Genomic DNA, 27,580 nt, shown 5'->3' on the forward strand with positions numbered 1-27,580 from the left:
TCGTTTTGCCAATTAGCGTGCTGAGCTGGAACGTGCTGATGTATTTAGGATGACAGAGCCTAGAGCCTGCGCTGTACGAAGACACAGCTGGCCAACTATGCGAGGAGCTTGGTGGTGAATTGTGTGGAGACGTAGATGTATGTTCCTTGTGTAACTGTTGCCCGCATGTGTTGCGTCTAACAGCTCTGATACCGCCCAGCTTCCGCCTGTAGACATGAATTCAAAGTCAAGCCCCGTGCCCTACGGAGATCATGAATCTGTGCCAGAGTCTAGCCCTAGCGTAAGATTGTAACATAACGTTCGCGCTCAGATATCAATCACTCGTCTTTAGATTTCACTATTGGGATACGAGGGTGGCAACGAATGGAAGTCAGACTCAACGGCGAGCTTGCAACATAGAATATGTGGACCGCGGCCGATTCATAGCCGGCTGTTTCCAGGGGGTTGGTACTTCAATCGACTAACGCAAGACGGGTCTGGGAGTAACGTGGAGCTTTTTGAGGGTCTTAGGGCCCGCTTTCGCGAGAGAGGAGAGGCCACTCAAGACTGTCGCAGGCATCACGTGGTCATCTGGGGGTGGTGAAGATGACTGAGCTCGAAGATATCTCGTTCACGAAAGAAAAGTTCGCGGCGCTGGACAGCAGGAGTGGGGACAACACGGTTGCTCCATAAATCCCAGACACGCCGTGGCGGTACAACCGAGTGATCCGTCGACCCGCAGATAGCATTCTTTCGACGGTTGTCGGCCTGTACTTTGTATTTGCGGGTGGAATGAATGCGTTTAAAGATATCTGTGAGATTGCAGCCCTCGGGCTGCGGGTTACAAGTCGATTCCTCCCGGGGCCAAAGCATGCGGACAATGCACATGCTTCCCCAAAGTCGTGCGAGGTCTGAAGGAGGCCTTCCACGCTTGCGCGTATGCTGGACTCATCGAGGGCGTGAGAGGTGCCAAGGACCCAATTGAGCCGACCAAGGAGGTCATCCGCGCTCATGTCTTTGCACGGGATATCCGCTATGTCGTTTGGTATTGCCTGTGGACCCACATGCACAAGTTGACGAGGTATGATGGGCGAATGGAGAGACGGCAAAGGCGGTGGACTAAGAGTGAGGGACTAGCCGTGACCCGAAGACGTGAAGAGGGCCTTATCAGAGCCAACTGGCCGATTTCTCACAGCTAGGTTACTCCTAAATAGCTCTCCCACATTACAACAAAAATCAACGGAGAGCAGTGACCCATCCCTATCTCACACCAAACGACTCTTGACCACGTTCGCGTCGAGCTACTGAACATGGGAGCCGAGTACGTCTGCCTCGATGTCCTGTGCCTGAGACAAGAAGGATGCGGTGAGGATGAAGCTCAGCGGCTGGAGGAGTGGGCTAGTATCGACCTACCTGGCAGTCTGTATACAAACTTGAGCCGGTTCTCGCCTTGTATAACCTTCAACACCCTCGGGCTACCGCTGGATCTATCGCCTAGCGCCATCGACTCCGAACGACACTGGTCGAACCGTGTTTGGACGTTATAGGAGCAAGTCGAAGGTTGGTTGTCTGATAGGTTAACGAGCGGAGCAATCATCGACAATTCCGGATTATTCAACTATATCACAGACTCCATCGTGCAGAGCGGGCCATGGCCCAGAAACCCTAACCTTATAAATCTCCCACGCTCCTCGGTCTAGGCGCTGGCGCTTGACACGCTTGCGCTGGTTCGCTAGCTAGCTTACGATGATGCTCATGGCAATCGACGTCAATTGCTCGTCACGTCCATTTCACATGCAACAAAGTTCGGTATCCTTGCACTCTCTTCGATATATCGCACAGGACTACAAGATTTTTGCGACCGCGGGGATTGCCAAGTTGCAACACAGCAGCGTATGTGAGGTCCCCTGACGCCGTTTCGGTACGGATGTACTTGCACATCCCGATGCAGATGGCGTACCCGACGTGATAAAGCCGCGCTTGGCCGGGCGACCTTGGATGACACAGGGAGGCATTAATTGTGGGGAAAATGTGTTCATAGGAGTTTGACATTCACATGCACGAGGTGGCTCCAAGATTCAAGCCAAAGGGCAAAGGGGGCATCCGCTTCCCAGTAGAGGGACAGAACGAGGCGATCTTCAGGAGACACTCCCCTTACGAGCTATGGCCACAGACAGTCGAGAGACGCGTTCATGTAGGTGGGCAAGACCGAGGATTCTGTCCCGCTCCGTGGTACAGTGCCGATATGCAAGCCTGTCAAGAAGGCTTATCGAGCTGTCAGAAAAGAAAAACTCCTCCGAACCAGGTCACAAACGCGTCCAGCGGGGCCGGTTTCCCTCCAGAATGCTTTTCTCGACACTGCCACGATCCCTGCAGGGTCTCGCCTGCTTTTCTTTAAGATCATTAACTCCTGCTACCGTCGTCGGTGCTCAAAATCGAACTTTCGCGTCGGTCCTTCCGGACACTCTTACCGCCTCAAAGGCTGTCGCTCTCAGTGGGTCGAAAGCGAGGATACCCGAAGGCCACTCGCGTCCGCATCTTGGTGTCGAGGGTGATTCCAATCACGGGCTCTATGGATTCTTCCGTCGGATCGAGAAGGACGGACAGGTAGAGTACGAGACTCTGCAGACCCGCGAGCATGCCAATCTTGGCTCAAGTGCGATCCCTTCAGTATCGCATATTTTCGGAATGACCGAGATTGCTACGTGACTTAGGCCGGCCATGGTCCGCTGCTGAACTCCGCCGCAAGAGCTTCAAGGACTTGCACACCCTCTGGTATGTTCTCTTGCGGGAACGGAACCTTCTCGCCACACAGCAGGAGGAAGGAAGAAGACTAGGTATCTTTGCATCGCGGATGTCAACTTCTGTACAGTCGCACAAGGTATGTCTTTGGTATCTCTTATAGCCGGCTCAAGGGCCTCAGTTCCTTGTAGGTCCGCAAATCCATGGCACGTATTAAGTACGTGATCAACGAACGACGCCTGGCCTATGAACAAGCAATCAAGATTCTTGAGGAGAAGAGGCTGGCAAAGCTGAGTGAAGAGGAGAAGCAAGGGGAGGAGCAGGAGGAGCAGATCGCACGAGAAGAGCAAAAGGCGGAGCAAAAACTTGCCCCGGAGGCACCTCCGCAAGAAGTTAACCTTGCTGTCGAGGGACTATTCGCCGGCACATCACAGAATGCGAAGCGGTCATAGACTCCGGGCGGGTTTCATCATGACATGTGTTCTCATTAGCTTCCTCTGTCGTGTGCCGTTGTGTGCTAGCTGCCTGGTTCTAATCTCATACGCCGGAATTCCGCTCTCGTCCGTTAAAAGATGAAGAGATTATTGTTACTGGAGATTTCGTCGTCCGCCCTCTTTCTCTTCCCATTCCTGCATGGCTTTACTGACCCAAATGTTCCGTACTTTGATGTCTTCGTACGTTTCTAGTTGTCGTCTTCCCTTCCGCAGAAGATGCTCTATTGCCGAGACATCACGAGGCGATATTGATTCCGCTTGCGTCTTAAAACTATAGCGGATGAACAAACGGAAGCTTGGGCGTGTTGCGACTGGTTTCGTCCGGACCATCCGAAGAGCGCTGCAATAGTGTTTCTCAGCTTCGTGACTTGGCCTCGAATGCGGGGCCCATACCTCCGATACAAAGCGAGCACCTCCTTTTGCAAACCTGAGTGCCCAGATGCCATGTCCCAAGTCTATTCCAACAGAGAATGAATCGGGGAGCGGTTCGGACGAAAGATGCGACCTTTAGCGGTTCCCGAGCGGCGGTCACATGTCTGTGACGTCCGTCGCGGCGAGGAGCGTGCGCGAAGTTCGAACGCGTCCCAACTTGTCTCTCACCACCATCACAACCTAAAATGCTGGCACGCCAGCTCTGTCTGCGACAGGCTCGTCAGCCTCAATTGCCCTTGCCCGCAGTTGCATCTAGTGTGCGGACAGCTACCAATGTAGCCGCTTCAGAGAGCGGAACAAACGGCCCTCGCTCTTATTGCAGGGATTTCGTCCAGAAGCGTGACTATGAGGCGTATCTCGTGTCTCAAGTTTATCCTCGGGATCATCGAGATGCATTTTATGCCCTCAGGGCATTCTACGTGAGTGTAGTTGACCTCTGTTGGTTATGAATACCGTCCATGTGCACTCCGCCGTTCAGATCGAGCTATCCACGATGCAAGAATCCGTCTCAAACTCAATAATTGGAAACATGCGGATGCAGTTCTGGAAGGACGCTCTCAAGGATTTCTCCGACGTGCGTGTGCCGGTTCGCCTTGCATGCTCATACTGACCGCTGCAATTACGTAGGGCAGGCCGCCAAAGCACCCAATCGCACTTGCGTTGTATGAAGCCTCGGGAAGATTCAATCTCCCTATGTACCACTTGAAAAGGATGATAGAGGCTAGGGTGCGTGTACCTATCCAGTTCTGTCTGCAATGGGCAGACATCATGTCACTTTTCTAGGACGCAGAGCTACAGACCCCAACGCACCTTACACTAGATAGTCTGACCGCGCATGCCGAGTCGACGTCATCCACATTCCTCTACCTCCTCCTATCCATGCTCAATCAGTCGTCTTCTCACGACTTCTCCCACGCAGCGTCCCACGTAGGCGTTGCGCATACTATTGCGACGCTTCTTCGCGCTCTGCCGTACCACGCTTCGAAACGACACATGGTCATCCCTGCAGAGGTTACGGCACGACATGGCGTAAGCCAGGAAGAGGTTTTCCGGCAAGGAGGAAACGCCAAAGGGATCGACGACGCTGCATATGAGTTCGCCACGTTGGCCAACGACCATCTGATTACAGCAAGGGAGATGTTCAAGGACACTGCGGGCAAAGTACCGGGTCCGGTTAAGCCGGTGTTTCTGAATGCGGTAGGGTCACAGGTTTCGCCACTCCTCATTGACCCGACTGAACACTCTACGTAGGTACCGGCCGCAGTATATTTGGAGCGGCTTGAGAAAGCAAACTTTAATGTCTTCCTTCCCTCGTTGCAACAGCGGAGTTGGAGGCTGCCGTGGCGTATCTGGCTGGGATACTACCAGGGTAGATTCTAGTTATCCAATATCTGTTCTAGGAACTGTCTATACAGAGCTCTAGGTATCCAGCTTTCTATACTGTCTGACAGAGACGGCATGCGGTCTGACTGGATATCCAGATGTACATCCGGAATATCCAGGCATTCTGGGGCATATTAACCTTTAGGCTCACCGAGGGCATCCCCGTGCCATCTCCATCATTTAGACGCCGGCTACTTCGGGCAGACCTCCGCACGCACGGGCGCTCCCCCCGGGTTACTGAACCGTCATCATCTCTGCGAGGCAGTCCACCATTGCTCACCACCGCCCCCGACGTCGACCCGAGTTGGCCCCCCTGCACTCGACGTCAGTAGTATGGATCGGCTCTGCGGTAAGCGTTACGTCTTGCTGGCATGACAGCGTGCTAAACGGCTCTCACGACCTCGCTTGAAATTATTTCCCTGTTCTGGATTTTACCGGATTTTTGGATGGATTTCACGGCACTGCAGGCGAAATTATTCAGCTCATCGTCAATGAGCTCGACGACCCTGTCAACCTCAGCCTCACATCAAAACACTACTATACTTTTACTCAAGACCCATACGTGCGCTCGACGTACTTCCTCTGCCGCTATGGTCGGATACAGGCTCTGTACTGGGCCCTCGGGAGGGGAAGGCTCATGACTCCTCAGGTCATCGATGTAAGTAGTATCGGTTCTCTGCGACGCCCTCTGTCGCTCGTGGCCCCGCCTAATAGCCCTTTCGAACTCAGACACTCCTGTCGTCCGGCGCTCACATATCTCGGTACTTGGTCCAATGTGCCATGCATCACTATTATCGTACCGCTCAAGTTCCATTCATCAAGACGCTGTGGGTCCGCTCAATGAGCTTGGACGTCTTTACGTACTTCCAGATGGCGGCTGTCAGGCTCTTCGGGAACGTACCGTTCGGCAAGGGGGACGACGATGGTGCGATCATGGAGGCGGCCATTAAGGACAGCCGATTCCCCGTGGAGCAGAGAAAAGTGAAGTTAGAAAGCTTGCAGGAAATCTTGGAGAAGTACAAGGTATGCATCGCGGCGGAACTTGTAGTCCGGGTCACCTGACTTCGTATATAGTTCATACCCTTTTGTCACAGAGTGCGCACACCGGTTCCTCCCTGCCGCTCGGAATGACTAAAGCAAGCCTCTTCATAGGATGCGATGATGGCGAACTTCCCTCTCGTTCTTGCGATAGAACCGAGCTTGTTGCCGTATGCACAGGCTAATGGTTTCACGATGGATCATAAGGTCCGTCATCTATTCCCCCTCCCTTGCCAGATTACTCAAGTGGTACCCAGTATCGAAATTTCGTCTTCCGGAAGATGTTCGAGAAACCCGCAGCGACCTTTGAGGAGCGGACGGAAGAAATCGTGAACAACGTACGTGAGCTGTCGAGGCTTAACGCGCGGTAAGTGCACCATCGGGCAGGGCGGTGTATCAGACACGTATTCAAGCGCATATACGTAGGATGTATGTCAGCCGTACTGTTGCCGCAGAGATATGCATGGAAGCAAAGCAGAACGAGACCGCGTACAACGCGTTGAAGAGGTTAAACAAGGAGGGACTCTTGAAGTTTGATTTGGCGTGCGTCTTCAGTGTATCACGTTGACGTCACTCTTCTGACTAGCTAATAGACTGGTCGTCGAGGACCTCATTAAGGTGCCACAACTCTCACCCAGAATGCATTTGGTATAACTGACATCATTCCCAGACGTTCTCCAGGACTCGCTCAATAACGTTCCCCCATTTATTCTGCGTTCTACGGCAACTCTTTCAGGACTTTCCATCCAACGATCGTAATGTGCGACTTGTGTTGCTTTTGCAGGTGTTCCTCTCAGAGAGCACCTTTACAATTGGCCCGCCGATGGGTGACAACCCTCCACGTAACTATGTGGACAATTGCGCAGAGAAGATCCAGGCCATCAACCTAGACCCAGTGCAACGATCTGACCTTGTCGAGGTTCTCGCCAGCAAGTTCGCCCCGGACCGTTTCAGGGGCGTACTCGAGTACGGTCGTGTGGCTCTGAGCATGTCGAAAGCCGAGATCGAGGAACTTGTTCAAGAAGTGGCCTTTAGGTGTCTGGAGGTTGGTTGCAAGGGAAGGATGCTACAAAGGCTAGTCGAACTCTATCCATCTCTGGATGATGCCATTCGCGTCCAGGTATTACGAAAATTCAAGCTGGATGTCGGGGACCTGCCGCCTTGCCACGACACCAGAGCTTGCATGATGTACGAGGCGCCCCTGTGCCAGGACTTCGTCATGCCGCGAATGAGCCTCTCGGAACGAGTCGCGGAGCTACGGCACCAGGGACTGGGCGGCATTCAAGCCTTGTCGATTGTCGATGCGGAGAATAGTTTGCTCAACGAGGAAGGCCGTGGCGGCTTACATCTCCGAGACGAGAGAGACGACGACGATCTCGTGCGTAAGCGGCGGTTTTGCAGTGAGGGATGACTATCTCATTGTTCTCCCGCGACGTAGGGCCGAATTGGTCAGGACACACTGTCAACCATGATTAGGAAGGACGAGCTAGGGCCCACGCGCGGCAGACGGCGGATTTATGACGCATATCATCACTATGAAGACATGACGGGCGGTAAACTGACCTATCCTGCAGGTGAGCAAACTAGGACACTGCCGCGGCAGAGAACCGAGTCTGACGACCCTGGACAGACAATATGATGGTCGGGAAGTGGATCCGGATGCACTATGGTTTACGTAGTGCGGTCACTGCGGTGTTTATGATTCATGCCATACTTAACACCAACCCGATGGTGGGTAATATCCTAAGCTGCCTGCAAAAACCTCGTCTCATCTCAGCTTGTGAGCAGGTTGTGCAGCCCTATGTCTCACATGATCAACCTGAGCCGTCTGCGCATCGTGTTCCGCTTACTCTCAAGCATTTCAAGCTGTTGGCCCGTCTAGGCCGTGCACCGGTACGTGTTCCGACACCTGTACTCATTGTAAATCTCATGCTGTGCCAGCCGCTTGCTATGATCGACGACATTGAACACGGCACCGACTTCTACTTCTCCGAAGAAGACTACTTGACCCTAGAGGATCTCAGTGCGACTCCGAGCAAGAAGGGGCTAAAGAGGCGATATTCACGCGCGAGCATCAAAATCAGGATAGCGCCTGAAGTTCAGGCTGAGCAAGACACAAGTGTCACGACGCTCAGGACTGCTGAACCGTCTTCGTCACAGCCTTCCTCATCATCGACCAAGAGGCCACGTCGAAGTGCAGCCTCGTCTACGAAGCAATATGTCGTGCCAGACAGCGATGATGACATGATTTTAGATGACACCGACAAAATTGTGGTCGAGTCCAACCGCCCGTCAAAACCGCGCAAGGTCGAGACGAGTCTACAGAAGTGGGTCAAGCACCTGACGGCCCTGTTACAGGCGGAACAAAGAAAGGTGGGTCTCACAGTCTACAGCATCCGTTTGAGTGATGTGAACTCGCATTCAGGTGAAAGAGCAGAAGAAGCTACTCCGGGCTGCCACTGCCCCAGGCACTAAGATCCGGGTCGTCAAGGTTAGCGCTTCCATCTGCTGACCTGTCCCGCGCTGACTTCGGTTGCGTGCTCAGAACGAGTTCGTCAAGAGCATGTCCACTGCCCTCGTTCGCCTTCGCAAGGTTGAGCGGGAGAAGAGAATTCTATTGTACGGCATAGACGTCCCGGATGAGGAACCGAGCTCGAGTGAGGAAGACGAATACCACGACCGGATGGCGCGACCGCCCAAACGGCGCAAGATTCGTGCCGAGTGATATCTGGCCTGCTGATAGGGGTCTTCTCTCTGGCATCGACAACATCTTGACTGCATCCCATACCCCTTAACGCTTCGTGACTATCGTCATCATGATATCCCCCGTTCCTCGCTGTCGCCTCGCCACAGCACACATCGCATTCTATTCATCACACATCGTTGCCTTGTAGCAGATCTCTAATGTTTCCCCAAGTATACACTAGTGTACGTCCGTCCTTCATCCCGAGATAATAGGATGTCATCGCGTCCCAATGAATTTATTGCTTATACTATATATACATAAAATCAGGACACGTTGTGTTCTTGTAGTGGAAACCAGGGCCTCCGGCGCACCCCCCTCCTTTGGCTCACCTAAATGCCAAAGTCTGTTGTTCGAGTTCACGTTCGCCCGTCATTGTATCTGCCTCTGCCAAAGTTTACCGCGCAGGAGGCGCTTACAAGTCGGTGGGGAGGACTACTGACTGCGCACCCCCAGAAGTGACATCAATGACCGCCCCAAAAAATGCACAAAAAAGTTCTGAAACGTGTAGACGTTACCAGAAGGTCGCACTAAACGAGAGAAAAAAGTCAGAGCCTCGAACACGCTTACGCTCGCCATCAGCGATATCAGATGAGCGCTAGCTTTGTGGCGTTCTGACAAGGGCCCGAAAGGGCCGAGGATTGGGAGATCAGGTGGTTGCGCAGCCCATGCGGTTTGCGAGGGTCAGCGTGAGATCGCGGCTTGGATATTACAAGAGACGTGCGGAGTTGTAGCGGCTCTGTGTATTCCAGAAAACAAGGATCGTCGACTTAATTATGTACTGTTACGACACATCAGAAAGCTTGGTATGTTCTCAATTATGTGTATTGCATTCTGTTTAACCTTTGCATTAGTACGAGTGAGGTACCATATCCCCCATCGTCTGAGCAACCCCGTTCCAATAGACCAGCCACTACAAGAGAGAGAGCCTAAGTACGCAGAGCTGGCAGGAGGTCAATCCAACAGTCCATGAACGGGTCCTGGACTCGCGCGCGGCCAGTCAACTCGGTGGGGACGCATGGGTGGTTGGTATGTTGGCATGGCCAGGGCGGCCGAGCCTAAGCGGGTCCTTTTCAAACGTCGTCGGCATATCGCCGTCGCCGTTGCCGCCGAGGCGGCCCGGTGTGCGCTGAACGAAGCCCCGGAGATGACCCTGCCGGCGCGCACGTCCACATGTGTCGGTCTGAACGGTTGCCTTGACGTTTCGTATCGCGAGAGACTGATACATAGTCATTGTTCAGCGATATCCGGAAGATGGGCAGCGACGATGCGTCAGCGGCGAAGCTCGTCGCAGCATGTTTCACGGGATAGGAGATGGAGGGCTCTGCTTCTGTTTGAACGAGCGCTATGTGCGGATAGAACACTTGCTGCCGGTCGCTGCAGCCCACGGTCGTAGTGACGGCAATCACGGCACGAACATCGAGATGGACGGCGTCGACTCTAAACTGCTGTTGCCGGGCTAATTCTACGCTCGTCGGGCTCGGGGAGTTCAGCGAGACGAGTAGGTCAACAGTTATGGTGCAAAGTCCCAAACCTCTACTTGATGCAAACCGTGGCAAAGCCGAGCTATAATGAATGAGACATTCGCAGGAGTATCGAGAGGAGTGACGTCAGCCCGACATGGGGCGAAGGGTGCGGTGCGACACGCATGGCTGCAACGTGCCTGAGAGCGTGCGTAATGTGTGAAGCACAGATATTTGAATGTTTGAAGCGGCTAGGTTTGAGGGTGTCGGATGTATGTGACAGGTGGTGGCAAGCTTGCCCTTGACCGACGTGCAAGCTACCGAGTAACAGAAAGCGGAATTGCGTCCGCGGGAGGCCGGAACGCAAACACCCTCTCTTACGAACTTTGAAACTATACCGCTGGAAGGCGCCGATTGGTCGCCACGACAGAGGGCGAAGGAGGCGCGTGGGCGCGATAAGGAGTGGTGAGGCCAATGAGGGGTGAGACAGGCTTTAGGTGCACAGTGGTTTTGCGCATGATACCATCGGAACTCTCGAGATGAGGCTTGGCCTTTACATCTTTACAGGTCATGCGCTCGCTTCGATCCAAGAGACGTTTGCTTGGGACTGTCATCGAGTAGTCCTGAAGCGAGTTGGCGGCCTCCTAGTGCAAAGGGGTACGCTGTGCCTCGTGCCTCGTGAGTTCCCAGAAGCTCGTCCGTTTGAGACGTACAATACACGAGGTTCGCGCTCGTTTCATATCAGGCCTGCTCCAGAGAAGGCTCGCGTATGACCTTGAGTGGATATTGCAGGTCAGATTGTCTGCCCCGGTCTAGACACGAGAGGTCTGCAATTTGCAGTCGGGAGAAAACAAGAGGAAAACAACTGCGAGGACTCGGCAAACGATGAAGAAGGGGCGATTCGCGGTACCAAAATTGGGCGTTCAGTTCCGGGTCGGAGGTATTCTGACGTCGGCCATGTGTGACCAGCCTGGGAACAGCCCAGACTCTGATACGGGGCTGGCGTCGCGGTGTGCTGAGCCCGCTGAGTCCGGCTGGCTCAAGCGGAGCAGAGAGCACGCAAAGCGTCGGAGGGGTACTGGAGGCCAGAGGAAAACAGGACGCACGAGGAGATCGACAGCCATGAGGCAGGCAACGAGCAAAGGGTGTCGGGAAACCCGGCCCTGAGGCCTGAGGACAGGCACACCCCAAGCGTCTCGTTTTCGCTGGCGGCGGGTGGGGCGGGTGGAGATCCTCAATTATTTCTGGCAAGCGGGGCAAAGTGACGACGCGATGACCACTGGCATCGCACCAGCAGTGAAACTCGTGACAACGTAACCCCCGAAACAGGCATATCCGGGACGATAATCTCGAAATGCTCGCACCAGGCTGCACGGCTTTCCAGGCCATAGCACACACAGCACTCGTCTGTGCTAGCATGAGAGTGAAGCTATGTATGATTCCGATGCAAGGGAAATTTTCCTAGGAGAAAGAGGGATTCGGCTCGGAGGCGGATGGATTACGTAATCAGGGAAATTGTTGCAGCGATTTCGACCGTTTGTTCTGAACGGCGATGTACACTCCTACCTGATCCCCCGCGCGACCCTCCCTCGTCGTCGTTCCCGACGTCCACGACCCTTCGTTTGGCGCAGGGTACACTCCGCCCTCTCCTTCCTCCCGTTCTAGAGTATGCGCATTTGCTGCACCTCTGTACAAAGCGCACAACATCCTTGTTACGCATCGTCACATCGCACCTCTCGGCGACCTTCTGCGTCTTCAAGAACACATGCTCAATCCAACACGCGATCGACAAGCTCCATGGCCACAACGGACACCGTCACCGGCTCCAGCTCCCATCCCATCGTCCTCGAGGATACGCAAAGGCCGACGTCGATCTCTCTCCGGTCATGTAGACCGCCAGATTGATTCCAGGGATGGGGGAGATGTCATACCGGATGAGGCGGCAGTCCGTAAGTACTCATCTCCCTACACAATATTGACGGGCAGACATGTGCTCTCCCGCCGCTCTCCAACGCGGAACTGATGAGAGACTTGCGCAGAGGCCGCCGAGGAGCAGTGCCAATTTTTCTCCGGTAACAACGTTATATCCTGTTTCCCCAACTCTTCCACCGTAGTACCTCAGCATCAGTTCTCAAGCTTTGTCTGTACGTCATATCTTTCGTTCCTTCTACGTCCTGGCCAACATGTGACTCTCCGCAGGGAACACTCGCTTACCCACGCTCACGCAAACGAACCTGGTCAACATCTATCTTTTAAGTGCAACGGAGCAAGGACCTTCGCATAACGACATAATATTACAGTGGAATAATGTAGGCAATCCTCAAGGTCAGGCAGGCTTGCAGTTGGCACAAGTTAACGACTCCTGGTGGGGCGACCGAGGGAATGAGTGGAATGGCAGCGACCTGCCTTTCCTCTTCCAGTGGGCCGTCACTCCAGCCTCCCAGACTCTTGATGAGAATGTCACTCTTCAACCCATATTCACTGGCCTTCGTAAGTTTTTGTCTTCAACACTTATTCCTCGCACTTGTTCTCATCAGCTTCCAGAGACGACCTTCGCCGATTCTGTGGTCGCGTCTATGTCGTCCACCTCTGCCGCCGCCGCCGCGTCCTCAGCATCTGCTGCTTCCGCCGCGTCGTTATCCTCGGCATCTGCTGCCTCAGCGTCTGCAGCGTCTGCAGTATCGGCCGCATCGGCCGCATCTGCATCCTCGCTGTCTCACGCAGGCGGGCTTGGTGGCTCTACTGGCTCAAACACGGGCGAAATTCCTTCGGCGACAAGCAGCGCCGGCGCAGGCAGCGGTAACGTCCAAGATAATGGAGGCTCTTCATTCCCACACTGGGCAATAGCCGTGATAGTCATTCTTGGTTTCCTCGCGCTGTTGGCCAGCGGTATCCTCACCTTCTTCATGATGAGGCGCTTACGGAGACGACGCCAGACCAACCTTTCTCACAGGGGGTCTATGGGCTCCTCGACACCGATGATGCGCAATGCAGAGGCGGGGGAACCTACCTCTCCCGTCATAGCCTCTGCCTTCGGTGCGGCAGCTTCGAACCAGCGACCGGGATCACCCGAGATCCACGACGGCGCATCGACCGTGTCCCGCGGCAGCGACGCTGCTTTCTTGTCTGGTGCAGACGCGGCTGTCATGGCCAATGCATTCCGTACGGCTCTGCGGAAACCGAACTTTGCTGGTCGGCCAGAAGAAGAAGGTGAAAGCCCTGAATCGGACCCGCTCAACGCAGGTGGAGACCCTGGTCTGATCAACAGGGAACTTGCGGAGGAAGGGAGGGACATTCGGAGTGTCGGCTCCTCGAGAGGCGTAAGGGTAGAGACTCTGAGCGATGCTGCGGACGACCGGGACACAGTGCATGATTTTCCGCGATAGCCCTGTCTCATCCTCTCAGTTTCATGTCCCACCTCTGCTTTCGTCCTCCTTGCCATGGGTTGGTCCGCTACTCTCTTGGTTTTGTCTCCGTTCACCTCCCCTCTTCTACCACCGCCGTTGATGTTGACATCATCAGTAGCTACCACCCGTGGTTGTGCATTATTCCCACCCCCTTCTTGCCCTGTGTCTGCCCTTCATCCTCCATTATCCTCCCCCTTTTTAGTATCTTCGTTGACATCCTGGACTGCTTTTACACTTTTTCGCACACCTGTTCTCACGCTCTTCCTTTTTTTTTGACAACGGACATTGGCTTTCCAGCCAGCTTCTCACGGAACCACCGCTCCAGCGAAAGTTCACTATCGCCTACAGCCCGCCTTCACGGCCGACGCACTCGTTGAATCCAACCTCCCTCTGGCAGGCCGCGCCGCGCCCCTGCCGCAACCTGGACTACCCCCGGCCGTAGCACGACGGCACCTCGCCTGATTCATCTGTCCCGGTGCCACTCTTGTCGCCCACGCGCTGCTGCTGCACACCATGTCCACCATCCAACTCGCCCGCCGCCACACCCTCCCCTGCGGCACGGGCGCCATACCCTCCTTTTTCGCTGTAACTGTATTTATGATCACGGTCGTCTGCCACGTTCGTGGTGCCTCCTGCAGGAGCCAATATGGAAAACCATGCGCGCATAGAAACGTCGACTGTGTCTGTCTGCCCGTCCGTGTGCCTCTCCCCCGCCTCGCCAACGCCGCCGCCCTGCCGTCTTCTTTATTTGTTCGCGTTTTACTTTTCACGTAGCTCTCTTCCCCCCTTCGTGTCAAGTCATCGTCGGTGCCGGTCCCTAGCTCGCCAAGTATGTGTCGTTCTAATCGCTTCACGATACCATCAATTGTATTTTTCTTCTTTGATAAACAGTTTATGGGATTTCTTAGATGCTAAAAATCCGTGACATAGGCCGCGACTGTCTGTCTGTGGACTGGAGTGTACGCTGAACCCTGTCTCGGCTCTGCGCTACCTCGAGTCTGGAACTGTCGGTGCCGGTACAGGCACGGAGGGTGTTCTGCCGAAGGCTCAAATTCATATGCTACCCCCATGGACGGGTTCTGAGAAGCCGCACTTTTGCTGCATTGCAGCTCGAGGGATATCATATGCATGTGAGGCGTCTGAATGAAAGCAGGCCCATGTCAAGCATGATCACGATCGTGCAACGTGGTGTGCTGAACCTTCTCGAGAATGCTTATTGTTGGATGGCCGGCCGCGGAGATGAGGACCGACATTTGACAGCACTTTGTGCAAGAAAAGGTTAGGAGAACATGTGTCGGACGAGACCGTGTCGTTGATCATCGCAGCTCAGACGGTCGCGTCTTTCGACCGATCGTAGCAGGCTGCACTGACGTGTTGCAATCTGGCAGCAAAGCTGCGAGCAGCTTGCTATGGGGGAGTGACTGTACACGGAGCCGACAAAGCACGTCCAATTGGATTATGTGTACATACAAAGATACGCGCGAACGGCACAGACTCAGGCGATGTCGACTCTGGACTGTGCGCATGCCGTTAGATGTAGTGAACTCCTGAGACGTAAAGATGCCTCGCCTTGTCAAACGCGAAGTGACCTGCAATTTGTGCGGCGGCGGGCTTTGGTTGGAGGTACGCCCTACGCGGGAAATGAGGGACAGCTTTCGAGGAAGACGCAACACCGCGCTTACCATGCAACGTCTGGCAAAGTCGCACCGTTTACGTTGGCACTGTAGTAGGTAGCATGTCTGGACAAGCGTAAGCGTTTGTCTGATCTGTCCCCGGAACAGACGCACCCCTTCCACGGGCAGGTATAGCTGGAGCAAGTAGCTGTCAGCTCAGTTCATCGACGGGGAGGAGCTAGCAGAGACATACGTGGTAGGCGACTCGAAGAAAGCGTCCTTGTTCACAGACTCTGGAGGAAAATAGTCGCTGCTCTCAAGCTTCACTGGCTTGTCCGACTGGGCAAGGATGGTGTCTTTGACTGAGACGGTAACCATGATATAGAGCAGCTAGGTATATCGAGGCAGGAAGGATGTGGGTACCAAACCCCTTGCTTCCTTGAGTATATACGCATCGCGCATGAGCACAGGGGTCTGCACCCAGACGTCACACTTGCTAAGCAGAGTACCCTGAACAGCTCAGGTTCTGAGGGATGCGATGCGAACACATGAAGAGTCCTGTATAATGTGAGACATGAACGAGCTAGATGTGATAAAGTGCATGATCTCGCGTGTAGGGCGGCGAGTCCATCTCCGGGAGTACTTGTTGTTATAATTAGAGTTCCATTACGAAAGTAAGTCAAACGCTGATAATCTACCAGGTAACACTTTCCGGTGCTCCCCGCAGTGCGAGATAAGCTGAATCATGGTGCGTGGCTGTGAGACGAAGACAAGTCGCGAAAATATACCAAAAGGGGTACTGCAGTGCGCGCCGACATCCGAGCGGCTACGAGAACCGGGCCCGCCCCACAAAGTCTTACTTTTGCTTAGACACATACTGCTGCGACTTACTCTAATTTGTTCCCTACCTGCGCCTCCCCGCAAGTGAAGAGCTCGGGAGATGGGTTCGAGCACCAATAGCATGCTCGGTGCGTGGTTTCGGCGCAAACCGCCCTATAAAGCACTTACGGAAGTGATGTAATTCTCGCCACTCGGGATGTTACGCTGCACACGATACACAGCTGGCGCGGGAGGCGGTCTAGTCGCCAGCATTGCTACATGTCCCCTGGATGTTATCAAGACTAAGCTCCAGGCGCAGCAAACGCGGAGTGGTCAGAAGGGGTACCATGGTATAGTCGGTGAGGGGTTCTGCTGAGAGGGTCGCATGTCCCTGCCGTCGTCGCTCAACGTATGTCTCTCCATCCTTTTCGCGCTCCTCAGGCCTAGTCAAGAATATCATCAAGCATGACGGCATCCGCGGTCTCTACCGTGGGCTTGGTCCGACAATATTGGGCTATCTCCCGACATGGGCGATATACTTCGCCGTCTATGACGGTATCAAGAATCACTTCGGTGAGCGGCCGATACAAGAAGCCCCCGCCATGCGGCACATATATCCCGCAGCTCAGGTCAAGGGATATCAACCACTTAATCGCGAGCATCCCTGGACACTGCACCTCTTCTCCGCAATGACGGCGGGGGCAACGAGCACTCTCTGTACAAATCCTCTCTGGGTCATCAAAACTCGCTTTATGGTATGTTCCCCCGTTCAAATCGCGCTTTGTGCTGACCGAATTGTAGACGCAATCACGAGAAGAAGTACGGTACAAACACACTCTAGACGCGGCGTTAACAATATACAGGACCGAAGGCTGGCGTGCCTTCTTCAGGGGACTCTTTCCTAGTCTGCTCGGGATAGCGCACGTCGCCGTACAGTTTCCATTATACGAGTTCCTCAAGGGCTGGACTAGTGTGTACTTTCTTCGCACCTCCTACTGACTCAGCCTCTAACGCCGTACGTCAGGCGATGGAGCTCCCGAAAAACTTTCACCAGACCAAATCCTCGGCTGCTCGTCGCTCGCAAAGATGACAGCGTCGATAGTGACATATCCACACGAGGTCCTGCGGACACGGCTGCAGACATACCGGCTCGCGAGGAATGCCTCGATTGATACCCATGGTCGCGTGCCTGGAATAATCACGACCGCGAAGACAATCGTACTCAATGAGGGTTGGCGGGCGTTGTACCGCGGCCTGTCGGTCAACCTCGTTCGGACGGTGCCCAACAGTGCCGTCACGATGCTCACGTACGTTCGCTCGTCTGCTCGTGCCCACTCAGACTGACGTGCCCTGCTACAGGTACGAGATGCTAATGCGTCACTTGAACAAGCGGGCAGAGGAACGGCCATGACACCATAATACGGGCTACACACACCATGGACTCCCTCACATATATATTATCCACACACTGCTTCCTCGTCGCACAACAGAGGCTCCTGTATTGATACTTACCCACTTTTTCTCCCGCATAGAGTTTAAACACTTGTTCCCGCCCCAACTGCCCCTGCGTGCGCTATGCATCCCCTCGTTCAATGTATTCCCCCCGGTGTATCCTCAGGGCCCTCTCCTTTAACGCGCACTGCTGTTACACGCTAAGCATCACGCTTCCTACCGTAATCATTGACGGCTTTTAAACCAGTGTATAATTTGAACCTAGTGCTTTGAACCTTAGTGACACTGTCGCAAGAACAGTCGGTGCTGCACCAGACTGGGCTCCACCAGCGACCCGCGAATCCGAACCTGACGTAGATTTCCAGTCTCCGCAGGCGCAGGCGCGATCGCGTAGCAAGGTTGTCTCAACGGATGTTCAATGTCCTGATTCTGCCTAACGGGTATCCGAATCAAGGGGGCGCTCTCTAAGGTTCCACAGAGCAATCAAGGATGATGAAGGTACCCAAGGACATCTCGCTCAATCCCTCATGTCTCTGAGCTCGCTCTTCCGAAAGGGATCATGCAACTTTGCGACCTATGAAGGTCGCATATCCACATCCATCGTAAGGAGTAAATTCGAATTACGTCGGAACTTTTCGAACAAATCTCGTTCCTATGGGGGCACATTTGGTAGAGACAGCAGGGACGTAACGCATGTCATGTTTCGTGCAGTTGATATCCTCACGCTGGCAACAGTCCTGGCTGACAGCTCAACTGAGCTGTTGCATACGAGATTCGGGGGTAGACGCACTTATTGGGGAACATCTTTGCAGATATGTACGCACAGGCTCGATCGAGCAAACCAATCAGCAACACAGCTGTGAAAGGTCGGGGGAGGGAATCTGTGGAAGAAACGAAAGAGGCAGTCACCGAATGATGTTCAATTTGGCATCATAGCTGCCACTGACATTCAATAAGAATGCGATACTTCCAATCCCGAAGACACCCGAGAGTTGACCCGTGCGCGGCAAGCTGGACATGATCTTTGCTCAAGATCTCATTCTAGCCAGCCAGAGATGTTAACAGGCAGATCAAACCAATAATGTCATATTAAAGACTCGAATGCCGTAAGCATCCAGGAGCATTCATAGCTCTCCAAACAGCCGCTTCCTGAAGAAGCACCATTTAGCACGTCACATACTCCAGCACGAATAAGGCACTTACAAAACGTCAGGCGCCTCGCTGAACCACGTCGGACCACCGACCATCTCCCGAGTCCAGACATCCCTCAAGAACCAGCCGACATGACCGACCGCGCACCCCACCAAATCTCCAGCCGCTGCGCGCCAAGTGCCGTTCAAAATCCACGCAAGACCGACGAGAGCGAGGGGTAGGTATGGAGCCGTAATTGTTATTAGGCCAAAGAGCGAGATGGGCGTCGCTGGATGTCTTCGTGACCAGAGGTAGATGGGAACGAAAGCGAGCGGCGAGGAGAGGAAGGGAAGGTTCACTAGCGGTGACAGAGCCTACAATGAGGTTCAGCTGTCTAAACTAAGTCGCATAGTTTGAACACGCACAAGTAACATCACGGCGGATTGAATCAACAGCCAGACGTACTCCGCCTTGCGGTTTGCAAATGATGACTCTTCTAGCATCCTGCTATACCGCATGCTACAAAACAACGTTTGAGACACGTTCACACGAATGATGCAGGCTTTACACTCACAAGAAGAACATGTGGAACACGAAATCTAGCGAGAGTGAACCAAAGTAGAAGAAATTTGTGAACACCCGCCAAAGCTGCATGTTCGTGAACGCAGCCTTGTAGCTAACGTAGAGCTGCAGCGGCGTCACGACCTGGCATTGCTAAAGGATTACGTTCGGTAAGGTACTGCCATACAAGTCTGAGCAGACAACTTACTCACAACAGCTACACTCGTGAGCACCGACAGCGCAAGCCATGCTCTCGTCACGGGGGGTATCTGGGTAACCCATGCTTCAATTCCTACAGGCATTGCGTTCGAGGGCGGGTGGTCTAGTCACTGAGATAATCGGAATAAATACAGTAATATTTTCAGCCGAATATGTCGGAGGAGCTGGTGGTCGTTGTGAGGTCTGAACTGGCTTCAGCTTGCCGAGGACATAGCTCGCGAAATAGCCGCCCGCGTCGTGGCATGATCGTTAACCACGTGAATGTGCCTGGCTTCATTAGCCTGGCGGCGAATTGCACCACAATGATTTAGCAGTACGAAAGCTAAGAAAATAACGCCACATGTTATTCATACAACAGCACCAGTACTAGGGCCAAGCTAAATCAATTCGGAAAGGAAAAAAAAAAAAAAATAGGGATCATATAGACGCATAGATACGGGGATAGGGTTATCGCATAAGATAGAGCACGCTCTGCAGCAGAGCTTGTGGGTGTACGTGTGTTCAGATGTGGATAGCCTCATGCCAGAACGGGGTATTTCGGCGTAGTGGTAGAGAGCAGAGAGAAAAGCAGAGCACGCGGCGCAAGAAACGAGGGTCCTTGAAAACTCGAAGAAGAAAACTTGAAAGAGAAGGCATTTCTTCAGGCAAAATGTTGCCTCACATCTATCACGCCCTGAGGGTAGTGCGCGCAGGAGCAGAGACAGTCTTCTTCACGGTAGGTGACTTGGCGACCGTTCCATTCGACGGCGCAGCTGCAGAAGCGAGCGCCATCTTCGCGGCGCGCAGAGCAGCGCTCTTGTTGGTCCGAGGCACGATAGTCGGCGGGGCACCGGTGCTAAGCCGCGCCTTCGGGCTCAGCGCGCCAGCATCGCCGTTGGGTGTGCCGTTGGACCTGTTGACTTCAGACGATGCGTTCAAAAGTTTGCCGTTGGTAGTGATGCTCGACCGTGAGTCGGTACGCGATAACGGTCGTGGTGGCGCGGTAGCATGGACGGAAGCAGCCGAAGCGGGGCGAAGCGGCGGGCGACTGCCGTCAAGGGAGCTGCGCGACGACGCGCGCGAGAGGGTGGATGCTTGGCGAACTAGGTTCATAATGAGATGTGAGCTTCACTAGACGTCTAGTAACTCACTATTAAAAGAAGACGGGGGAGGCGCAGCCTCTTTGCTAACGCGCAACTCCGCGCTGCGGTTCGTGCGCGGTTGAACTGTAGGCGGCTTAGTGCTCGCCACCGCGATGCTCCCCTGTCTCTTGTGTCCAGGGACACCCTCAAAGGTGTTCGAAGGGGCATCTCCGGAGGACCTGGCCCTCGCAATTCCTTTGGGCTGCAGCGCCGTGGGCTCTACAGCCAGCCCTAGCCTAAGTGACGCTGCGCGCGTCATGCGCGGTGGCGACACCGGGGGCGTAGTTGAGGCAACTGTGATAGTCTCCGACCGCTTGTGCCCCGGAACCCCGGCGAAAGTCTTCGCGATGGACTCTGGAGTCGCGGGGTGTCGCTTAGGCGGGGTGGTGGCTTCGACGATGCCCATACGAAGGGCCGCCGCGCGAGACATACGAGGGACGATGTCGGGACTATCATGAGTGACTGGGAGAGGGCGAGCCTGGAACCTGGACTTCCCGTTTTCGGTGCTAGCGGGAGACTTTGCTCGCGTGGTGCTGCGGGACGACTTGGAGTGGACAGACTCGCTCGCGACTTGGGTGTCAGATTCTGTGTACGCATCCGAGACGTAAGTGTCCGAGCCGACGTCCGGGAGTTCGACGGAGGGGAGAGGTGGAGACGAGGCGAAGATAGACATGATCTGAATCTCGGCTGACTCTTCGTCTGGGGCACCCATGACTGCGTTTTGTTCGCTAGAGATACCGAAGAGAGCGCGAATGGAGTTCGGAGATTCCTGCCTTGCAACCTCTGGGTCTGAGGGGCCCATGAGAGTCTTCCAGACTTGGACGGCACGACGACGTTCGAGGATATAAACCCGCACAGGGCCCCTGGAGCGAACCAGTGTAACTCATCAGCCTCGCCGCGGATACATATGATGGCCTGGAGGCGAAACAAGACTATGTGACCTGATACGCACTCGGCAAAACAGACATAATCGTCTCCAAAAAGCTCAAACATAGTGTCTGGGTCGTTCTCGATGTCCAAATCCAGCCGGCGCTCCTTGACTATCTATCATAGCAACGAGCAATAGAGCATATTCCAGAGCTTAGTGAGCGTACCGCAATACATAGCAGAGAGTAAGGTCACTCACCTCAAAGCCAGCTTCAGTCATTCGACTCTCGATATCGAACCTATGTTCCAACGCATGGTTCTTGACAATAGCAACGGTGCGCGTGCACCCTCCAGGAGAACTGACGTAGCTCTCCACGGGGCTCTGCGTCTGCACAGGCGAGGTCGGAATAGACATTTTGTAGTCGCAGTTCAATATATAACAATCTGAAAGGGGTCGCTGAAAAGTAGTCTGAAGGAAGGGAGCAGGAGAACTAGGCTTGTACACAGTCTCAGTGTATATGAACAAGAAAAGGAAGGAATGAGATGAACACCCTTGAACAAGCGGAGAAAGGGAAGGGCTTCAGACAAGTGCAAGGATTCAAGTTGGTTGTGGAGGACTTTCGCTGCTCAGTAACATGGTAGCGACCTCGGGATCATTTGCGGGGAAACGGACCCTGATCACCGCTGGTAGCAGTGCTAGTGGGAATACATGGCGGGTTTATGTGCAGATACTCTGCACAACATCTGCGCAGGCAGATAGCAGCTGTTAGTGTCGGTGGTGGCGAAGATGAGCTCACTTGCGCAGAATAGAATGAAGCGGACTAGAAGTAAGCGAGAAATGAAGCGAGAATCCCCAAGCGAGTCGCTCCCGGGGTCTCTTGCGGGCGACCTGATGGCTTTGAATTTATGAATCTGGCCAAACTTCAAAATTCAAGATTTGAGCACAGTACGGACAGAATATCTTGCACTACAGACCAGCAGCTTCCGCGAGATAGAGTAAATGAGATTATATGGTATATGAAATATGCAGGAAACCAAATCCGAAGGAAATCCCAAATTTTATGCCTTGCCGGGGTTGGCATTTAACCACTCTACGTAGGACTGCGTTGACATACAAATTAGTATAGTACTCTGATGAATATAGCACCTCAGTCACACTTACATCAACAGTGCGTTGCATGCCCGTATCCAAATCGACGATAGGCTCGTAACCGAGCACTCTACGAGCCTTCTCAATGTTGTGCCACTTGTGCTTGCAGACGAGCTTCACGCGGTAGACAGTGAACGCAGGCTGCTTGCCACTGAGCCAACCCCACCACTCAGCAGCATGCGCAAGCATAAGGCCGACGGTGTTCGACATCACGATGGGCTTCTTCTTGTACTTCTCCGTACCGAAGTGCTTGTCGAAGCGGTAGAAGAGCGAGCGAGCGTAGTCCCAGAAGTACACAGGCTCGCCGTTCGAGATGAAGAACGCCTGGCCTGCGACTTGGAATGGCGTAGACGTCGAATTCGAGAGCGCGCCCTCTGAAAATTGGTCAAAGCGGCTTCTGCGAGTCTCGCGCAGTGTCGAGGACCGGTAGTCCGGGTTGCTCCAGTTCGCCTTGATCTGCTCGGTATTCGGAGCGGGCTCAACGTACGGACCAAGCGGTCGTGACTCGGAGGTAGGAATTTTGTGCGTCCCAGTAGTCAGTGTAATAGGCGGAAGATAAGCCGAGGCAATTTCTGTGACTTTGGCTGGATCTGAGAGATCGACGATAGGCTCCTCGTCCAACTTATCGGCTGCGAGCAGATGAGCGTGAGCGACGTTGCCGACATATGTCCAGTCGTAGAGGTTCGTGTTGTCCCCGATCTGCCAGTGCGTCTGTCCACGCTTCCAGACATCGTAGAACCCAGCGGTACCTTGCCTGTCGCCGGGCCTGATCCCATGCTTATAAGAACCTGGATGTAACATGAGAGTACAAACATACCCGAAGATACCAGCTGGACGCAGCGACACCGTGAGCAGACCCTTAATGCCATTTGCAGTAAGGACCAACTCTTCCGCCTTCGCTTTAGACTCATTGTAGGCATCCATAGCCTTCGCTGGTGGTGGCGTCCGTTCATCAACATTGATGAGGTCACCTCCATTGAACACAAGACCTGCAGAGCTTGTGTAGACGAGTTTTCGCACGCCGAGTGCTTGAGCAGAGCTGATGACCGCGCGAGTGCCGTCGACGTTGACTCTCCAGTAGAGCGCGGGGTCCTGCAAACCGTGCGGGGGAGACACTGTATGAAAGATGCACGTCGCTCCGCTCTGTCGAAGGAGTTCAGCATAACCGCTTCTACCGCAAGTTCTGTGAACATACCTTGTGCACAGCGTCGGCAACCTGCTCTTCCTCTGTGATGTCTCCCGTGTAAAAAGGTGTGTCGTGGTATTTTTGTACAATGTCGAACACCGACACTGTGTCTCCACGGGCCAGTAGCTGCTCTACGATGTGCCTGCCAACGAAACCGCTCCCACCGAAGACGATGTAGACATCGCGGAGTTTGCCAGTATTCGAAGACATAGTGGAGCCGTCTAAAAAATCCGACGCGAGCCTAGGGTCTTTTGTACCACAGCAAGCAACCTTGCTGAAGTTTGCCGGCGTAGGTTTGAAGGAGGGTAGTGGATAAGGTCAGACCACTTTCGCGAGGCGCGAAATCCTGCGTCCACTGAAGCGCCCGGTGCCAGCGCGCCGTTTGATGCGGGGACATGTGATGCTGGACCAGGCTTCGGCAGCGGCTGGCCGACCCCCACATCTCTTCCTCCACCTTCATCTTCAAACACCTTCCCTCTTCTATGCACGGACAACAATCTGCATACTTTGAATATTACTGTCATCTAGTCTCTCGCATTCCTTACGGTCTCGTATAATAATGCTTTTTACCGTCTACCGCAGCCAGCCCCGCCATGTAATTACCGCCATTCGCTCGCTCTCGACGGAGGTCGCCTCGACGTCTTCACACTCGCATCTTCCTCCACTTCACCCACCAGGTGCGAAGACTCCTAACCGAACGCGACTAGACCCTGCACCACGGCCGTCGGTACCGCGCACACGACAAGCCCTCCCTCACCTACCGCCGACCTTCGGCCGTAACCAGATTCTGCCTGTAGCTGATTCTACCCGCGCTTTGCTTGAATCTATTGTCGCTCAGTTCAACGCACCTATCCGATACGCCTTTGCGTATGGCTCAGGTGTCTTCGAGCAGGACGGCTATACGATTAGCAATCCCAAATCGAAGGATGGCCCTATGCTCGACTTTATGTTCGCTGTCACGCACGCATCGCACTGGCACGACCTCAATATGCACCAGTTCCCCGGACACTATCCGTTGTACGCGCGCGCGCTTGGTTCCGAGTTCGTCTCGCGCGTTCAGGAGATCAACCCAGGTGTCTGGTTTAACGCCTTCGTCCCCATGAAGGGTGTGGTGAGTTCAATCATAATGTCCAAGAAGCCTCTGTTCATCTTGCCCGCTTGTAGACTATCAAATACGGAGTCACCACTGTGGACAACCTCTGTTCCGACCTCCTCAACTGGAAGACGCTCTACCTCGCCGGGCGCATGCACAAGCCGATCCGTATTATTAAGGACGACGCCCGGGTTCGCCTTACGCAGCAAGTCAACCTTACATCGGCCATCCGCGCTGCGCTGCTGACGCTTCCCGAAGACTTCACGGAGACAGAGCTCTTCGAACGCATCGCAGGATTCAGCTACGCTGGAGACGTGCGCATGGCGTTGCCTGGCGAGAATCGTGGCAAGGTCGGTAACATCGTCCGCAAACAAGGCCCGCAGTTCAAGGAGCTCTACCACCGACTTGTTGTCGCGCTACCGGGCGTGCACTGGTCTCCGCACTCGCATGCCATCCAGCAGGATATTACGCCACATGCACGTGCCGCGCACTTGCGTAAGCTTCCGTCAAATTTGCTCACACGCGTCACTGGTGCGTACGCTGCGTCCGATCTTCCCCCGCGAGAGGCGGACGAAGCCGTGTATTGGACGCGTATGGCGGGGCACACAGATCTCGCGGCCACGATCCACCACGGTAAGCAAGCAACGTTCACCAGGCTATTTTTGCACTCATCTGGGCTTAGAAATATGCAACACTGTGCGGTACCCGTCGACAGTCCAGAGCCTGAAGGGCATAGTGAGCACAGGCCTTGGAAAGAGCGTCCGGTATGCGGCAGACAAGGTCCGAAAGTGGCGAGCTGGTGGACAGACCAAGGACACCACGTCATGACTGATCTGACCATCTCGGGTGTACACTTTACGTATTACGGGCGGACAGACAGCGCATGCAATAGTATTATAGAGTCATGAGCCAGTTCGGTGCGCAGATCTTAGCTCACCAGCCAAGAATGACTAGCGTCTCAGTTAGTCTTTCGCACCCAGAGAGATGTGCTTCCTCTTCAGGGAGTGGATGGACGTGTTCTGCCGCCTCACCTTGTCCGTCGCGTGGGGAACCGGGCTGAACCTGCTAGCATCGCAGCCATTAGCAGTGAGGCATACCACGAAGTCGAAACACTCACGAATGGCGAGTGAGGCCTAGAAGGACCAGGACTTCGAGATACGCGCACAAATGGGGGCCGATACCCGCAGGGCTAAGTGATAGTGGGGCTACGGCTTGATACACTTACATGGGGGACAAATATCTGATAACGTCGTCAAGCTCAATGATTATCCTGTGACACCGGTATAGTGTACTTACAACGGTGTCTGGCTCGACGGCATCACCGACTGGAGACGCTGGCACTCTGATGGGCGGAGGATCAGGCTGCCAGGAAAAGTACGCGCTGCCCTCGTCTGGCCACTTTGCGCGAACCGAAGCCGACGTGGAGCCTCCTGATCCCCCTGGCCACGGACCATCCCCGCCCTCAACCGTCTCTAGCCAATCCTTACATGCTTCGTCGAAGGTATAGGATTCCTGCTCGGGAAGCAAGAAAAACGTCCCTACGCCCGGCGTGGTGGACGCGATGCTTTCGAGACCCCACACCATCTCGCCGTGCACAATAGCTCCCGTCCCACACCATCCGGAATTGCGGTACGCGTTCGGCTGCACATAGATGTACTCCAGACTGGACAGCCGCGAAGCCAAGGTGGCAGCATCTCGAGCTTCCTGTGAGTCTGGAAGGTAATAACTATCCTCTCGAGAAGCGCCTGGGGGCGGGGGAGTGTCCAGCAAGATGCGTAGGAACGAAGATATGTGCGAGTCCTGGCTAAGGTTGGACAGGCGGAGATGGGTAACTTGTGGTGCGAAGTTCGCCAGCCCAAGCCAAAATGTCTGTGAAGTATGGGGTGACAGAATATGGAGGCGGCGCAGCGACGGAAAGCGCGTGTGCGTATTTGCAGTACATTCGAAGGGTGACGCCAGAAGCGTGATGTCGTGGAGATGGGGGAAAATGGGAAGGTCCACAGTGAGGTCAAAATACCAGCCATGAATACCCAAACTGTACAGGCGGGGGGCAACAAGAGTGAGGATGTTGCGTATCGTGAAGTTGATATCCGCCGTGGCCTGTCTGATTTGAGCCTGCAGCTCTTGCCATAGCTCTATTGTGAATCGGTCCCCCAGTTCCTGTGGACTGTGACCCTGGGCATGGACATCTGCTATGAAGAGGTGTCGGATGACGGGTGGAGCTTTCAGTGATCCAAGTCTGGCTGCGAACGCGAAAAGCCGCCGGTTTCCCATGAGTGATACTGAATGATAACGCAGGGGTTCGACGACATCGTGCATCTTATGCGACGCGAGGGACAGCGAGCGCCCGGTATACCCGCCATCCGTGCAGGCGAGGGCTGTGATCTTTGTCCACAATTCGACGGGACAGCAATTCATGTCGGACTGAGAAGAGGAGCTAAGCAGGGTCTGCGAGAAAGCGTAAGAAACCGACCAGCCTTTTATCTGACGAGCTCACACTTTGTCGAACTCCGCCGAGAACGGGGAGCGGGTCTCCGAGTCGGTGCTTGTTTTGTTAGTGGCAGGTAGAGATCGCAGCACCATACCGTGGTAAGTACAAGGGCTCTGCATCAATCAGGTGAGCAAATATCGGCGTGTCGGGGTGCAGGGTAGATACGAGCACAAAAAAACAAAACTTACTTGTGCAT

General features: G+C 54.3%; 11 protein-coding genes across 11 annotated transcripts; 7 read left to right on the plus strand and 4 right to left on the minus strand.

Annotated features, from left to right (window-relative positions):
- Positions 1-2,276: 2,276 nt before the first annotated feature.
- PHACADRAFT_153914 (uncharacterized protein) lies at positions 2,277-3,702 on the minus strand. Its single transcript, XM_007401525.1, has 2 exons — positions 3,609-3,702; positions 2,277-3,555 (listed from the first exon to the last, which is right to left on the minus strand). The coding sequence occupies exons 1-2, from the start codon at positions 3,659-3,661 to the stop codon at positions 3,309-3,311; spliced, it is 300 nt and encodes a 99-aa protein (XP_007401587.1). The 5' UTR covers positions 3,662-3,702; the 3' UTR covers positions 2,277-3,308.
- PHACADRAFT_265045 (uncharacterized protein) lies at positions 2,305-3,284 on the plus strand. The gene is made up of 3 exons (XM_007401526.1): positions 2,305-2,635; positions 2,694-2,860; positions 2,913-3,284. Exons 1-3 carry the CDS (start codon positions 2,323-2,325, stop codon positions 3,171-3,173), a joined length of 741 nt encoding a protein of 246 aa, XP_007401588.1. The 5' UTR covers positions 2,305-2,322; the 3' UTR covers positions 3,174-3,284.
- Positions 3,703-3,832: 130 nt separating the features above from the next.
- Positions 3,833-5,027, plus strand: PHACADRAFT_166889 (uncharacterized protein; the record flags this gene model as incomplete). Its single annotated transcript, XM_007401527.1, has 6 exons — positions 3,833-3,866; positions 3,936-4,066; positions 4,126-4,221; positions 4,275-4,373; positions 4,431-4,844; positions 4,899-5,027. 6 exons carry the CDS (start codon positions 3,833-3,835, stop codon positions 5,025-5,027), a joined length of 903 nt encoding a protein of 300 aa, XP_007401589.1.
- A 77-nt stretch (positions 5,028-5,104) lies between these two features.
- Positions 5,105-5,389, plus strand: PHACADRAFT_265048 (uncharacterized protein). Its single transcript, XM_007401528.1, has one exon. It carries the CDS (start codon positions 5,129-5,131, stop codon positions 5,360-5,362), a length of 234 nt encoding a protein of 77 aa, XP_007401590.1. The 5' UTR covers positions 5,105-5,128; the 3' UTR covers positions 5,363-5,389.
- Positions 5,390-5,592: 203 nt separating this feature from the next.
- On the plus strand, positions 5,593-9,017 carry PHACADRAFT_265050 (uncharacterized protein). The gene is made up of 14 exons (XM_007401529.1): positions 5,593-5,688; positions 5,760-6,053; positions 6,105-6,125; positions 6,183-6,275; positions 6,326-6,435; positions 6,495-6,611; positions 6,662-6,686; positions 6,739-7,446; positions 7,507-7,642; positions 7,699-7,799; positions 7,857-7,961; positions 8,010-8,441; positions 8,494-8,559; positions 8,614-9,017. Exons 1-14 carry the CDS (start codon positions 5,668-5,670, stop codon positions 8,791-8,793), a joined length of 2,409 nt encoding a protein of 802 aa, XP_007401591.1. The 5' UTR covers positions 5,593-5,667; the 3' UTR covers positions 8,794-9,017.
- Positions 9,018-12,039: 3,022 nt separating this feature from the next.
- On the plus strand, positions 12,040-13,660 carry PHACADRAFT_166893 (uncharacterized protein; the record flags this gene model as incomplete). Its single annotated transcript, XM_007401530.1, has 4 exons — positions 12,040-12,223; positions 12,302-12,418; positions 12,474-12,906; positions 13,057-13,660. The coding sequence occupies 4 exons, from the start codon at positions 12,040-12,042 to the stop codon at positions 13,658-13,660; spliced, it is 1,338 nt and encodes a 445-aa protein (XP_007401592.1).
- A 1,551-nt stretch (positions 13,661-15,211) lies between these two features.
- On the minus strand, positions 15,212-16,050 carry PHACADRAFT_188621 (uncharacterized protein; the record flags this gene model as incomplete). Its single annotated transcript, XM_007401531.1, has 4 exons — positions 15,548-16,050; positions 15,469-15,489; positions 15,364-15,420; positions 15,212-15,311 (listed from the first exon to the last, which is right to left on the minus strand). The coding sequence occupies exons 1-4, from the start codon at positions 15,670-15,672 to the stop codon at positions 15,212-15,214; spliced, it is 303 nt and encodes a 100-aa protein (XP_007401593.1). The 5' UTR covers positions 15,673-16,050.
- Positions 16,051-16,238: 188 nt separating this feature from the next.
- On the plus strand, positions 16,239-17,855 carry PHACADRAFT_214085 (uncharacterized protein). Its single transcript, XM_007401532.1, has 5 exons — positions 16,239-16,472; positions 16,555-16,868; positions 16,915-17,083; positions 17,138-17,420; positions 17,473-17,855. Exons 1-5 carry the CDS (start codon positions 16,331-16,333, stop codon positions 17,522-17,524), a joined length of 960 nt encoding a protein of 319 aa, XP_007401594.1. The 5' UTR covers positions 16,239-16,330; the 3' UTR covers positions 17,525-17,855.
- Positions 17,856-18,689: 834 nt separating this feature from the next.
- On the minus strand, positions 18,690-19,692 carry PHACADRAFT_188623 (uncharacterized protein; the record flags this gene model as incomplete). The annotated part of the gene is made up of 5 exons (XM_007401533.1): positions 19,470-19,692; positions 19,271-19,410; positions 19,122-19,215; positions 18,769-19,070; positions 18,690-18,714 (listed from the first exon to the last, which is right to left on the minus strand). Exons 1-5 carry the CDS (start codon positions 19,557-19,559, stop codon positions 18,690-18,692), a joined length of 651 nt encoding a protein of 216 aa, XP_007401595.1. The 5' UTR covers positions 19,560-19,692.
- Positions 19,693-19,891: 199 nt separating this feature from the next.
- Positions 19,892-24,081, minus strand: PHACADRAFT_265060 (uncharacterized protein). The gene is made up of 8 exons (XM_007401534.1): positions 23,810-24,081; positions 23,432-23,757; positions 22,627-23,380; positions 22,440-22,565; positions 21,724-22,385; positions 21,550-21,641; positions 20,607-21,460; positions 19,892-20,558 (listed from the first exon to the last, which is right to left on the minus strand). Exons 1-4 carry the CDS (start codon positions 24,008-24,010, stop codon positions 22,524-22,526), a joined length of 1,323 nt encoding a protein of 440 aa, XP_007401596.1. The 5' UTR covers positions 24,011-24,081; the 3' UTR covers positions 19,892-20,558; positions 20,607-21,460; positions 21,550-21,641; positions 21,724-22,385; positions 22,440-22,523.
- Positions 24,082-24,256: 175 nt separating this feature from the next.
- Positions 24,257-26,607, plus strand: PHACADRAFT_265061 (uncharacterized protein). The gene is made up of 5 exons (XM_007401535.1): positions 24,257-24,911; positions 24,965-25,526; positions 25,576-25,955; positions 26,011-26,133; positions 26,190-26,607. Exons 1-3 carry the CDS (start codon positions 24,360-24,362, stop codon positions 25,719-25,721), a joined length of 1,260 nt encoding a protein of 419 aa, XP_007401597.1. The 5' UTR covers positions 24,257-24,359; the 3' UTR covers positions 25,722-25,955; positions 26,011-26,133; positions 26,190-26,607.
- The last annotated feature ends 973 nt before the right edge of the window (positions 26,608-27,580 follow it).

This window comes from Phanerochaete carnosa (genome assembly GCF_000300595.1).
Source record: "Phanerochaete carnosa HHB-10118-sp unplaced genomic scaffold PHACAscaffold_13, whole genome shotgun sequence".
NCBI lineage: Eukaryota > Fungi > Basidiomycota > Agaricomycetes > Polyporales > Phanerochaetaceae > Phanerochaete > Phanerochaete carnosa.

Excerpts from the sequence above, each read along its gene's own strand:
- PHACADRAFT_265048 (XM_007401528.1), top strand. The coding sequence starts at position 5,129 with ATGTACATCCGGAATATCCAGGCATTCTGGGGCATATTAACCTTTAGG.
- PHACADRAFT_214085 (XM_007401532.1), top strand. The coding sequence starts at position 16,331 with ATGTTACGCTGCACACGATACACAGCTGGCGCGGGAGGCGGTCTAGTC. Across the intron at positions 16,869-16,914 it reads TCATCAAAACTCGCTTTATG|ACGCAATCACGAGAAGAAGT; the intron begins GTATGTTCCCCC and ends ACCGAATTGTAG. Across the intron at positions 17,421-17,472 it reads AGTGCCGTCACGATGCTCAC|GTACGAGATGCTAATGCGTC; the intron begins GTACGTTCGCTC and ends GCCCTGCTACAG.
- PHACADRAFT_265060 (XM_007401534.1), bottom strand. The coding sequence starts at position 24,010 with ATGTCTTCGAATACTGGCAAACTCCGCGATGTCTACATCGTCTTCGGT. Across the intron at positions 23,381-23,431 it reads CGTCCAGCTGGTATCTTCGG|GCCCGGCGACAGGCAAGGTA; the intron begins GTATGTTTGTAC and ends GCATGGGATCAG. Across the intron at positions 22,566-22,626 it reads GCATGCAACGCACTGTTGAT|TCCTACGTAGAGTGGTTAAA; the intron begins GTAAGTGTGACT and ends ATGTCAACGCAG.
- PHACADRAFT_153914 (XM_007401525.1), bottom strand. The coding sequence starts at position 3,661 with ATGGCATCTGGGCACTCAGGTTTGCAAAAGGAGGTGCTCGCTTTGTAT. Across the intron at positions 3,556-3,608 it reads GTGCTCGCTTTGTATCGGAG|CGCTCTTCGGATGGTCCGGA; the intron begins GTATGGGCCCCG and ends ACACTATTGCAG.
- PHACADRAFT_265050 (XM_007401529.1), top strand. The coding sequence starts at position 5,668 with ATGACTCCTCAGGTCATCGAT. Across the intron at positions 5,689-5,759 it reads TGACTCCTCAGGTCATCGAT|ACACTCCTGTCGTCCGGCGC; the intron begins GTAAGTAGTATC and ends TTTCGAACTCAG. Across the intron at positions 6,276-6,325 it reads GTTTCACGATGGATCATAAG|TATCGAAATTTCGTCTTCCG; the intron begins GTCCGTCATCTA and ends AGTGGTACCCAG.
- PHACADRAFT_265045 (XM_007401526.1), top strand. The coding sequence starts at position 2,323 with ATGCTTTTCTCGACACTGCCACGATCCCTGCAGGGTCTCGCCTGCTTT. Across the intron at positions 2,636-2,693 it reads GCATGCCAATCTTGGCTCAA|GCCGGCCATGGTCCGCTGCT; the intron begins GTGCGATCCCTT and ends TACGTGACTTAG. Across the intron at positions 2,861-2,912 it reads CTTCTGTACAGTCGCACAAG|GTCCGCAAATCCATGGCACG; the intron begins GTATGTCTTTGG and ends AGTTCCTTGTAG.
- PHACADRAFT_265061 (XM_007401535.1), top strand. The coding sequence starts at position 24,360 with ATGCTTTTTACCGTCTACCGCAGCCAGCCCCGCCATGTAATTACCGCC. Across the intron at positions 24,912-24,964 it reads TCGTCCCCATGAAGGGTGTG|ACTATCAAATACGGAGTCAC; the intron begins GTGAGTTCAATC and ends GCCCGCTTGTAG. Across the intron at positions 25,527-25,575 it reads CGCGGCCACGATCCACCACG|AAATATGCAACACTGTGCGG; the intron begins GTAAGCAAGCAA and ends ATCTGGGCTTAG.